The 13,046-nt window shown below is 38.7% G+C and overlaps 1 protein-coding gene across 1 annotated transcript in view; it reads left to right on the top strand.

Moving 5' to 3' along the window:
* The window catches only part of ABLIM2 (actin binding LIM protein family member 2), a 242,968-nt gene that overhangs the window by 54,031 nt on the left and 175,891 nt on the right, over positions 1–13,046 (top strand). The window contains exon 3 of the mRNA XM_044681548.1: positions 8,244–8,427. Within this exon, the coding sequence (XP_044537483.1) occupies positions 8,244–8,427 (184 nt within the window). The remainder of the gene's footprint in view (positions 1–8,243; positions 8,428–13,046) is intronic.

The following is a 13,046-nucleotide window of genomic DNA, read 5'->3' as shown; positions in this document are numbered from 1 at the left end:
AAATTCTTGGCCAGTACATCCATAGGTGATCACAAATCCATTTGTGTATATGAGAACCCTTTGGAAAGAGAGAACAGATGGACCCATTTCTTCCCTATAACAACCCTTGAAGTCTTTTACTCTGGACTAAACAATTTCAGTTTCAGTAACTTTTTTTTGAGCAGTTATTTCCCCCCACTTTAGTCACTTTTCAGTCATTTCCTTTGACACTTCTCCAACTTAAGAGTCATAGACTATCAGAGTTGGATGAGGTCTTGGCTTCAGTAGAATCAGTCAACAACCATTTATTAGGTGCTTATTTTTTTTTATTTTATTATTTAAATTTTTTTTCTTAATGCTTTCTAATTCTTTTTATTTTTTATTTTTATTTTGAATATTTTCCGATAGTTACATATTTCATGTTCTTTCCCTCTCCCCCAAACCCTCCTAACCCCCTTAGCGGATGCACAATTCCACTGGGTTTTATATGGATCATTGATCAAAACTATCAGGTGCTTATCATACTAAACACTGTGTTACTTTCTGTGGATACAAAGAAAGAGAAAACAACAACAACAAAAAAACCTCCGCTCAAAGAACTCAATCTAATGGGAAATACAACTTGAAAATGATTGTTTACAAAGTAGATACAAAATAAATTGGAAATAATCTCAGAGAGAAGGAACAAAGATTATGGAGAACTAGAAAAGACTTCTTGCAGAAGGTGGAATTTTAGTAGAGACTTTTATCAAGAAAGCCAAAGAAGAAAGGAGGCAAGACAAGGAGAGAATGCTACAGACATAGGGGACAGCTACTGAAAATGCTCAATCAAGGTGCAGCTGGACAGCTCAGTGCTTTGAGAGCCAGGCCTAGAGACAGGAGAGGTTATAGGTTCAAGTCTGGCCTCAGGCACTTCCTAGCTGTGTGACCCTGGACAAGTCACTTAACCCCCATTGCCTAGCCCTTACCATTCTTCTGCCTTGGAACCAATACTCAGTACTGATTCTAAGCTAAAAGGTAAGGGTTTAAGAAAAAAAAAAAGGAAACCATTCAACCAATGAAGTACCATGTTTAAGAATTAGCAAGGTCAATAGCACTAGATCAAATACATAGAAGTAATTTATAAGAAAATACTTCCTAGCTGTGTGACCCTGAACAAGTCACTTAACCCCCATTACCTACCCCTTACTGCTCTTCTGCCCTGCAACCAATACACAACATTGATTTTAAGATGGGAAGTAGGGTTTTTGTGTGTGTGTGTGTTTTTGTTTTTTAAGTGCTATGTCATACCTGTGGACTTCCCATTTCCACAAAGGTATGAGGTAGGGTTTCTTCTCATATCTCTTCTTTAGAGCTTTGCTTATTTTTTGTAATTTTGTAATATTTACTTTTGATTATTTTGTAGCGTTCTTTCCATTCATTTTCATATTCACTATTTTCACATTGAGCAAGTCCCTTAACTTCTTTTGCCTCAGTTTCCTCATCCATTAAATGAGCAGGAAAAGGAAAAGGCAAACTACTTTAGTAGTTTTGTCAAGAAAACCCCAAATGAGGTCACAAAGAATTGGACACAACTGAAAGCTACCAAACAGCAAAAATCATAGTTAATCAAATGTAAAAAAAGAAAATACATTGTGTATTAGTTTCCTGACTGCTTACTCCACTCATAATTCATATAAACCTTTACTTGCTTCTCTGTATTCATCATGTTCATTATATCTTGCAGCACAATAATATTCCATTACATACATGTGTCACAGCTTGTTTAATCATTCCACAGTTGATGGCCACATACACTTTGTTTCCATTCTTTGCAGTCACAAAAAGTGCTCCTCTAAATAGGTAGGCATATGGAGACTTTCTTCAGATCAATGGCCTTTTTGTTCCATTTATCATTAAAACAAACAAACAAAAACCCTTGCTGCTCTGCCCTCAAGCTATTGCCTATCTTTTCCATCAATCATTGGCTGACTCCAAGAAAGTGTTGCCTACACTTGCTACTTTCACTTCTTCTTTTCCCATTAATTCCTTGCCCTGTACATATCTACCTCATCACTCTACTGAAATGGCTCTTTCAGAGGTTACCAATGATAACTTATTTGCCAGTTCTAAAGCTTTTCTCAATCTTAATATTATTTAGTACCTTTGAAGCTTTCTGCCTCTTTCCCATTACCTCCTCTTATACATTCTGCCTTTCCATAGTTTCCATAGCACTGTTCCCTAATGGTTTTCCTTTAATCTATGACTCTGCTCTTCTCCCCTCCCTCCCACTCCCAATTCATCATCCATCTCCTTCCTCTTAGGCATGGATGGCCTCAAAGGCTATATCCTGGGCCAACTTCTCTTCTCTCAGGAGCCTAGTATTCATACCTGCTCCAATGATTTCAGCAATTTATGCAGATGGTTCCACATCAACATATCCAACCCTAATCTCTCTCCTGAATTCAAGTCAAAATTCAACTGATACATTGCCATATAGAAGTCCTGCATGTGCTTCAAACCCAATTAATATGTCCCAAATGGAATTTAGTAGCTTCTTCATCAAACCTGCTCTTATTCCTTCAAATAATCTCATTTCTGTTCATTTCCAGCCATCTATATTTGAAATCTTGAAATTATTCAATTCATTAAGAGTTTAATAAATGAATATTAAAAGGCCTTCTTTGCAGGGCAGAATATTAAAGCATTACAGTTCCCAACATAAAAGCAAAGCATTGACGTTGCATGGCATGCTGGGAAATGGAGATACAACATAGAAACATAGAAACATAAATAAGTGTAAGATGATTGATTAGAAGGGAGAGGAGGCCCTAATAATTAGAGGCAGCTTAGTGGATAGAGAGCAGGGCCTGGAGATGGGAAGTCCTGGGTTCAAATGTGATCACAGACACTTCCTAGCTTAAGCATCACTTAAACTCAATTGTCTAACCCTTACTGTTCTTCTGATTTGGAACCAATAATTAATATTAGTTTTAAGACAGAAGCTAAGGGTTTTCAAAAATAACTAGAACAGTGATTCCCAAAGTGGGCACTACCGCCCCCTGGTGGGTGCTGCAGCAATCCAGGGAGGCGGTGATGGCCACAGGTGCATTTATCTTTCCTATTAATTGCTATTAAAATTAAAAAAAAATAATTTCCAGGGGGCTAAGTAATATTTTTTCTGGAAAAGGGGTGGTAGGCCAAAAAAGTTTGAGAACCACTGAGCTAGAAGGACTGGAGGAAAACTCATGAAGGAGCTGGGACTTGAAATAAGAGAATGATTTTAAGAGATATATTCCAAGTATAAGGAGTATGATCCCATCCTAGGCCAAAGTATAGAAAAGGTGATAGGATATTATATTCAGGAAACATCTGGTTATCTAGTATGACTGGAATGGAGAATAGATGGAAGGAAGAAATGTGAAATGAGGCTCAAAAGGTAGGTCGGAGCTTTAAATGCCAGGTTGGAGGAGTTTATACATTATCCCAGAGATAATAGGGAGTTCCTGAAGGTTTTTGAGTGGGAAAGTGAGCTTGTCAAATTTGTGCTTTAAGAAAGTTATTTTGGAAACCGTTCCGAAATTGAATTGAGGAGGGCATAAACTTGAAGCAGAGAGACCCAATTAGGAGGCCATGACAATAGAAAAGGTGAAAGAAAAATGAGGGCTAGAACATAAATAGGGACAGATAAGAAAAATGGCAAGTTGATAAGACTTGACAACTGATGGAAAGTGGGTGGTAAGGGAGAAGAAAGAGCTAAAGATGACTCCCAAGGATGTGATTGAATGACTAGGAGATAATCTGGGCAAAGTCTAGCATTTAACATCTTGGAGATTCAAAGGATTTATACATGCTTGACCAAAGAATTAGTATTCAAAGACTCATGCTAACTGGTCTGATTACTGGGTTGTAAAATCAGTTTTTGAATTTCTGAAGCCCTATACCATGTTTTCTCTCAGGAGGAAATAACAAATTGGGATACTCTAGTGATCTACAAACATTCTTCAACTTGTGCTGTCCTCAGCAATTCAGTACACTATGATGTGTATGATATAAGAGCACTTTACAGTCTTGAAGTAAGGAAGAGACCTGGGATTTTGTCCTGACTATGACTATCTCAGTACTTGTTTTCTCATCTGGTGATGACAAAAATCTCCCTATCAGAGGGAAAGTGGTATAGTGAAAAGAACACTGTGCTGAGAATTAGGAGTCTTCTGCTTTAGGATTAGTACTAGCACTCTATCCCTTGTAGGACAAAATACAATTGATTCTGTATTATATTAAAAGCCCTTCACAATCTGGTTCCAGTCTACCTGTCCAGGCTTATTACCCTCCTTCAAGCCAGACTGGCCTCGTTGTTGTTTGTATTGCCCAACATTTGGGAATTGCCCACTTTGGGAATCACTGATCTAGAGTCACATTCATACATATCTACACAGATATAGAGACCTATGGATATATATCTAGATAGATATATAAAGATCTGGAGAAGGATATCTATATCTAAATAGAGGCAGATATCTAGAAATAGACATAGGTACATAGATATAGATCTATAGACAGGTATATTGATACTTAAATATAGAGATCTAGAGACAGATATCTGGATAGATAGATACAGATATCCAGAGAGATGTCTAGATCTAGATGGAGGTAGATATCTAGATAGATAATAAAGATATCCAAATAGAGTTGTCTACTTATCTAGATATCTATTTCTCTCACTCATTCTCTCTCTTCCATATACCTATCTCTATCTCTACATATCTATCTGCAGCTAGATGGTACAGTGGATAAAGCATGGGGCCTGGAATCAGGAAGATTCATTTTCCCCAAGTTCAAATTTGGCTTCAGATACTTGTGTGAATGGCATGAAGAGCCAGACATGCCTGGAAAATGTTTAAACAATAATAGATTATCTATCTATCTGTCTGTCTACCTGTCTGTCTTATATTTATTCTTTCTTGTCATTCTGTATCCCCTGCTCCCACTATCCATAGAATATGAGCTCTTTGAGAACAGGAATATTTAAATTTTATCTTCATGTCATTAGCACATGGCCTTGTATATACTAGGTTTATAACAAATACATATTGGCTTGTAAGGTCCAGCCAGTAACTTCCTGGGTGACCTTGGCCTAGACACTGCCTCTCTGGCCCTGTTTCCTCACCTTTGAAAGGAAAAGCTTAGACTCAATGACTTCTGAGGTCCATTTTTACCCTGAGAATTTTTATTTTTATTTTCCTCCAAAGCCTAAAGGTGTTCTCTCCATATTCCTAGGTGTGATGCTTCTGAAGAGTCATTTTGACATGAATAGGCTAGATCTAGGGGGTCACTTCAGGCTCCTTGATTTGCTTGTCATCTTGGCTTTTGCCTTTTTTTTCCTTTTAGACTAGATATTTTTTTTAAACCACCACTCCCTGTGTGCAATTCTGCTGAGAAAGTGAAGTTTCATCCCTACTTAACATTGGCACAATTTTGTTTCCTCAATCAACCTTCAGAAAAATGTCTAAGAAAATGTTTGTTCACAGCCAGGCTCCAAGTATTCCTTGTGTGTTTGTTCTCAGTCATATAGACAGAGAAAATCATTTCAGAATTCAGTTTTCTCTATTGTTGTAACTATTCCTACCTTCTCCCCTTTTAAATCTTCTAGTTAACATACTAATTCCCTACCTTTGTTCATGTATTTTCCCTATTCCTTTTTACCTAGAATGCCTCTCCCTTGAAACTAAGGATAGAGAATCATAGCTTACTAGCTAGAATGAGCCTGAGAGGTCATTTTACAGAGGAGGAAACTGAAGCCCATACAGCCAAAGTGGTTTGCCAAGGGCACACCAGCAAAGATATTACCATATAGACGTAGACAGATTTGGAAAGCCAACCTAGGAACAATAACCTTCTGATTCCATACTGTTCCATCACAATTAGATCTATACTAACTTTCCTGCTGATACAATCACATTTGCCACTGTAATACAGGAATCAATTTAGGAACACCATGCCAAAGATCATGTGTACAATGCTTTTATCTACACCGAAAGAGGGCATACTCTGCTACCAGTGGCTAGCTTTCTTTGGAGTGAGAAAGTATGGTACCCTCTGTAGAGGCTGCTCTTTCCTTCTACAGGTCACTTTTCTTGCTGCCCTGATTATGATAATGATGAATAAATGAACCAAGGAAAGCAGCATGGCACAATGGGATGAGTGTTAGGTCTGGACACAGAGGATTTGGTATCAGATTGGAATCTTCTCCCTATTCATTTCTGCTGCCTGGCTTCCTTCAAGTCTCATCTAAAACCTCAGTTTATATAGGAAGCCTTTCCTCAACTCTCTTAATTCTGCTAACTTGTCTCCACCTATTTTATCCAGTTTATCCAGTATAGAGACTGTTGGGACATAGTTCCTTGGATATTGTCTCCTGCCCTTTTATGAGCTCTTGAAGTATAAGGATTTCCTTTTGCCTCTATTTATATCCCCAGTATTTAGCAAGTACCTAGCAGGGGTCGGCAACCTTTTTGGTCATGAGAGCCATAAACTCCACATTTTTTAAAATGTAATTTCGTGAGAGCCATACAGTGCTCACAGTGCGCATTCCTGTAACAGTGCCTGAAAAAAAATTGACTTTATGGCTCCTGCAAAAAGAGCCATATCTGGCCCTCAAAAGAGCCAGATATGGCTCAAGAGCCATACATTGCCGACCGACCCCTGACCTAGCACATAGTTGGTGCTTAATAAATGTTTACTAATTGATTGACTGACCTTGACAAGTTATTTTACCTCTCTGAATTTTAGATTCCTCAACAGTAAAATGAGAGTGTTGGACTTCATGACATTTAAGGCCCCTCCTAGTTCCCTATGAATGACCCAAGTCAGGTTCCAACCCCATTTCCAGGAAGCTCTGCCTGACCAACACAGCCCAGATTGGTTTTTCCTTCCTGGGAATACATATAGCACTGACTGTCATCACCACTCAAGTGGCAAAGACTCAATTATTATGAATCATCTTTTGGCTTTTGTGTTTCTTCTACCTCACTCATCTTATAAGCTTCATGAAGTCAAGGTCCATGACATAAAATCCTTTGCATGCAATGCAATTAGATTACAGTTCATTCTTCATGACTTATGGCACAATAATATTCCCTTATATTCATATAACTCAGTTTGTTCCACCATTCTCCAATTGATGGATATTCCATTTCCCTTTAAAAAAAATAGTCCAAAAATCACTTTATAATTTTCAAAATATTTTACCTACTTTATCTCATTTCACCTTACAATCGTCTTATGAGATAGTACGCAACAGTTTACATTTCTTTAGCACATTAAGATTTCAAAGTACTTTCCTCACAGTGTGAGGGAGATACTCGAAGAGTAGAATTATTCCCATTTCACAGATACAAAATCTTGGGCTTAGAGAAATTTAACTGGCTCCAGGATTGATAGCCATTTAGAGGCATAGTGAAGATTCAAAAACCACATTTCCAGATTTTGTATCCAGTGTTCTTTTTGCCACACCAAATGTGAGAGCTCAAGATTAACTGTGAATGGAGTAGGATATGATGGGGTATTTAAAATATAATGATAATAATAGTTGCTGACATTTTTGTAATTCTTTCCTCTCTTCAAAGTTGTTTTCTTTATTGTCGTTTGGTTGTTTTGGTCATGCACAACTCTGTTATTATTTGGGGATTTCTTGGCAAAGATATGGGAGCAATTTGCCATTTCCTTCTGCAGTTCATGGTACAGAGGAAAAAAAAAAACTGAGACAAACAGAATTTAGATGACTTGCCCAGGGCCACACAGATTGGAAGTACTTAAGGCCAGATTTGAATTCAGGAAGATGAGTTTCCCTGCTTCCAGACCCAGCATTCCATCCAGTAATACACCCAGCTGCCCCTGCTCAACAAATCAAAATGTTTAACATGTTATTTCATTGAACCTCATAGTGCCTGGGCAGCAATTAAACAGAGCAAATATTATTATCATGAATTCACAAATAAGGAAACAGGCTTAGGAAGCTCATATAACTTGTCTAGTGTAACATGACTGTTAAGATACTCAAACCCAACCCTCTTTAAGTCTAACATTCTTTCTACTACACTATAAAAAAATCCCTCCTATCCCATCAGGGAAAAACTGGCCTCTAACCCAGCCTAAGAATAGGAAGGCCTTTCCTCACAACTTCAACCAAAGAAAAAGTCATCTGAAATATTGGATTTCTGGACTGAGTCTGCATATATTTCCCTGATGCCTCAGTAATTATCATCTCATTCTCTTCTTTGTAGCTTGTGGCTGTGACTTGGCAGAAGGTGGTTTTTTTGTGAGGCAAGGAGAATACATTTGTACCTTGGACTATCAAAGACTATATGGGACCCGGTGCTTCAGCTGTGATCATTTCATCGAGGGTGAAGTGGTTTCAGCACTGGGGAAGACTTATCACCCAGACTGTTTTGTGTGTGCTGTTTGTAGGTAAGTGATACATGATAGCATGATTCCTTGTTTATTAATTCCAAATGATGATGATAATTCACTGGTTCTAATAAAGTGAAAGTAAGGCTCCTCTGTAAAGTTTTCTCTCAGATTCTGAAAGAGACCTATGAGATCACTTAGTCCAATCTCTTCATTTTATAGAATAGGAAACTGAGACCTAGATTGAAATTGAGGACCTCACTTCTGGGTTTCATTGGAAAAATGAGGGATTTGGACAACCCCTGTAGACAACTCAGTCATAGATGTCTCAAGACAGTGAGGCAGTCTGGGGTATTTTTGAAAGAACTGATCTAAAAGTCAGGAAAATTTAATATAAAAATCAGAATTTGATTACCAGAAAATGTTTATTTCCCCACATTGTGTTTCCTCTTCATTCAGAGTAATAACTTACATTCATCTAGTACCATATGGTTTGCAGAATATCTTACATACGTTATCTCATTTCATCCTCACTACGATCTTGTGAGGTTGTTGTTTTTCAGTTGTTTTCAGTTGGGTTGAACTCCCATGACCCCATTTGAAGTTTCCTCAGCAAAGATACTGGAGTAAGGGGCAGCTAGGTAGCACAATGGATAGAGTGCCAGGCCTGGAATCAGGAGGACCTGGATTCAAATTTGGCCTCAGTAACTTCCTAGCTGTGTGTTACTTAACCCTAATAGTGTAGCCTTAGCCACTTTTCTGTCTTAGAAATTATATTAGGACAGAAAGTAAGGCTTTAAAAAAAGACACTTGAGTGGTTTGCCATTTCCTTCTCCAGCTCATTTTACAAATGAGTAAACTGAAGCAAATAGGGTTATGACATGGCTAGAGTCACTCATGCCTGAGACTGGATCTGAACTCAAGAAGTAGAGTGTTTTTCACTCTAGGTCCATTGCTCTATCCCCTACACCACCTAGCTACCCTCATGTGAAGTAAGATCATCCCATTTTACAGACACCTTGAAACCAGGAAATTGAGGGAAAGGCCAAGTGATTTCCTTTGTCACAGTTATTAAGTGACAGGAGAGGGATCTGAAACTAAATCTCAACTATTATCCCAAACCACCCCATTGTCTGCAATAGCCATTGGTCTCCACTGACAGGGTCCTCCTAGCACCTGGTCTCTAGGTCACTCCAAGGAAGTCCACAAATGTTTTGGCAGCTATTCCTGTGGTGGGTGGATGGATGCAGGGATCTGTGCCATCCTGTCAAAGAGTTCATTGTCCTTCCTCCCCAAATGTTAATTCCCTCCACCACACCCTGGCTCCTGTTGTTTCCAAGGCCTTGGATGCCTTCCCTCCTCCCCTCTGCCTATTTAAATCCTCCCCATATTTGCAGGTCTGGCTCAGAGCCCAAGTCCTCCAACTACTTCATCCCACACTGATTTTTCCTTTCTCCACATTGCACAAACAATATCATGCAGTGTGTCTTTAATTGTTTCATTGTTTCATCTGGGCACATTTTTCTCTTTTCTGACTAAAGCAACTGATTGAAGGACAAGCCAGGATCTTGTGTTAGGCTTTGACAATGTCTAGTATTCCTTGTTGATACCTTTGGTAAAGTAGATCCAGAGTGAATCATCTGATCTTTGCTAATTGTTGTATGGTGGTACAATGCTCTGAGAGAGAACTAGGTTCCAAGTCAGAAAAATCTGGGCTTGAATCATGTCACAGACATTTTGTAGTGGTATACTCTGGACTAGTCACTTGAACTCACTGAACTTCAGTTTCTTCATCTGTAGAATGGGAGATGGCAATAAATAAGGATATATAATGAAAATAAATGATAACAAATAAATAGTCACCTGGTGAGATACCTTACCAGGTTGTTGAGAGATAATGAGATGTAATCTCATTTTATCCCCACTACAATTCTGTGAAGTTGTACATCAAAAGCATCCCCTTGTCTCTGTTGGGATGGTATTTTTCCTCAATAAATTATATCATGACAGATATTTGCAAGGGTGATCTAGAAAATTCGATTTACTTTCCAAACAACTGTAAGGGTGAAAAAGGGGTTTTATGGGTTCGATATATTAAAAGATTGAACTATTATCAATCCTCAATTAAGAATAATCTCAAGTCAAAATTGACTTTTATGGAAGTTTATTTACATGAGAGAAGAGAGAAAGGAAGAAAATAAGAATCTATCTCACAAATTAATCCAGGTAGATCTTAACCCTCACCCGAGGGTTAAAGGGCCTGAGGCCTGGAGGTGAATGGAGCAAACTTCATTCACAGAGTCTATAAAAGGAAGTTTCTTAATAGAAGTTCAGGAAGATTCAGTCTTTAAACTCACCACGTGGAACAGTCTCGGTCACGAACCAGCAAAGCTCCCTCAGGTCCCCTTCACCAAACCAGAAGCAGCCTCACTCACTCAACTCCCTCTTTTATAGGGGTTGCGTATATGTCACTTCCAGTGCCTTCCCCTAGCCTGCATGTCCAATCACAATAGATGATTCTCATAGAAAGCGTAGAGGGTGGTGGGTTGATTCTGATTCGTTACTCACTCTAGCACACCGGTGGGTTAGGGCCTCCCAGAATTGGAAGGTGCTCTCAGCTTTGGTGATTAAATCTAAAGATGGGCAGTGTAGACTTAATCTAATTATCACACAACTCATTGCTCATTTGTACCGAATATAAATCATATTACTGATTTATAATATATCTATACATGTATAGTTTTATACATGTATAGACTATTTTAAAGTCTCCAAAGTGATTGCTTATCCACTATCTTCCAATGACCCTCTGAGTCAGTCATAGAGTATTACCATTCCAATTTTAAGCCTTTTCAGTCAAGAAAGTATTACTGTACTTTTCCCAAGCACATTTCTTTACATCAGTGATTCCCAAAGTGGGTGCCACCGCCCCATGATGGGTGCTCCAGCAATCCAGGGAGGGTGGTGATGGACATAGGTGCATTTATCTTTCCTATTAATTGCTATTAAAATTTTTAAAAAATTAATTTCCAGGGGGCAGCTAAGTAATATTTTTTTCTGGAAAAGGGGCGGTAGGCCAAAAAAGTTTGGGAACCACTGCTTTACATCTATGGACCAGTTTCCTTGCCAGGTCTCTAGACCCAAGGAGCTGACAAAGCAAAGCCAGTGTATCTCCATTGGGGAATTGGCTGTTCAAGAACTAGGACAATCCTCAAAGTTGGGATGGAGGTTGAGATGGGACAGTACCCTTCTGGGGAAAGAGTAGATTCTGAACCCAGATCTAGGAAGTATAAACCAAAGACTGGTCTAAGCTTATAATCTGGATTTTTCTGAAGTGCTAAACTCCAAGGAACTGAGGTGGAAGTGAGATGCTGGCTAAAGGAATAGAGATTATAAACTGGAGGTCAGTACAAGATCAAGCTCTAGAGATAATGTTTCCCTCACCTTACCTCACCCCCCCCACACACACACACACAAAGAGGCAATGTATGCAGTACATCAGTGAGCATCTTACTCAACCTGCCATCCTCAGTTCATTGCCAGTTGGGTCTATTTCTCCTCCCTCTCACTCCCCACACTGATAAGTACTGTGGTCACATTCAAGCACTTATCTTTTTTGACTCAGTCATGTGGATAATCCTTTAGGTTCATACAAAGTTTTATTCATAGGAAAATTCATATGGAAATTAAAAGCATAGTTGCAAACTCCCTGATGTTTCCCACATACGATACTGAACATTTTTCCTGGTTGTCCCAGTGCCTGGAGCTCTCTCCCTCTTCTCCACCTCCTGGCTTCCTTTAAGTCTCAACTAAAGTTCAGAATGTTTGTTAAGAAAACCCCAAATGGGATCCCAAAAAGTTGGATGTGACCAAAAAACAACTGAACAACAAAAAGTCCCATCTTTGGCAAAAAGTCTTTCTTGCTCCTTCTCATTAATCTTAGTTCCTTTCCTCTGAGATGATCTCTGGTTTATCCCATATCTATCTCATTTGTACATTTGTATGAGTGATTGTGAGCAAACTGAGGGCAAGATCTGTTTGTCTGCCTTTGTATCTCCACCACTTAGCACAGTGCCTGGCTCATGTTAGACACCTAAATGCTTCTTTTTTAACTGACAGACTCACTTTAAACTTGGCATTTATTCCAGGGGCATGCAATTTCCACAATGATAATCTGACTTTACTAGAAACCTTTGGAATTTATGATTCATGATTGCTACATTGCTTTTCATAACTCCCCCTTTTCAATATCTTTTTAAGTCATTTGAGGCAGTCTATTGTAAGAAGGAACAGTGTCCTTGGAGTTAAAGATCTTAAATCCAAGGCCTGAGTTTAAACTTGCTACTTGTGTGACCTTGGGCAAATCTGTTAATACTTCATGCCTCAGTTTTTCCAGTCTTAAAATGGGAATACTATTACCTACCTCCCAGGCTTAACCTAAAGAGGAAGAAATCATTATGGGAAGCAGTATAGAAATGTGGCACAGTGGATAGAGTGTTGCTCCTAGAGTCAGGAGGAACTAAGTTCAGATCTGACCTCAGACACTAATTGTGTGTCTCTGACCAAATCTTTTAACCCTGTTTGCCTTGGTTTCTTTATCTGTCAAATAAAACTGGAGAAGGATATGGCAAACTATTCTAGCATCTTTGCCAAGAAAACCTCAAAAGGGATCATTAAAA

Source organism: Gracilinanus agilis, chromosome 6, assembly GCF_016433145.1.
Source record: "Gracilinanus agilis isolate LMUSP501 chromosome 6, AgileGrace, whole genome shotgun sequence".
Taxonomy (NCBI): domain Eukaryota; kingdom Metazoa; phylum Chordata; class Mammalia; order Didelphimorphia; family Didelphidae; genus Gracilinanus; species Gracilinanus agilis.
Note: the sequence above shows the minus strand (reverse complement) of the source record. Positions and strands in the feature narration are given on the sequence as shown.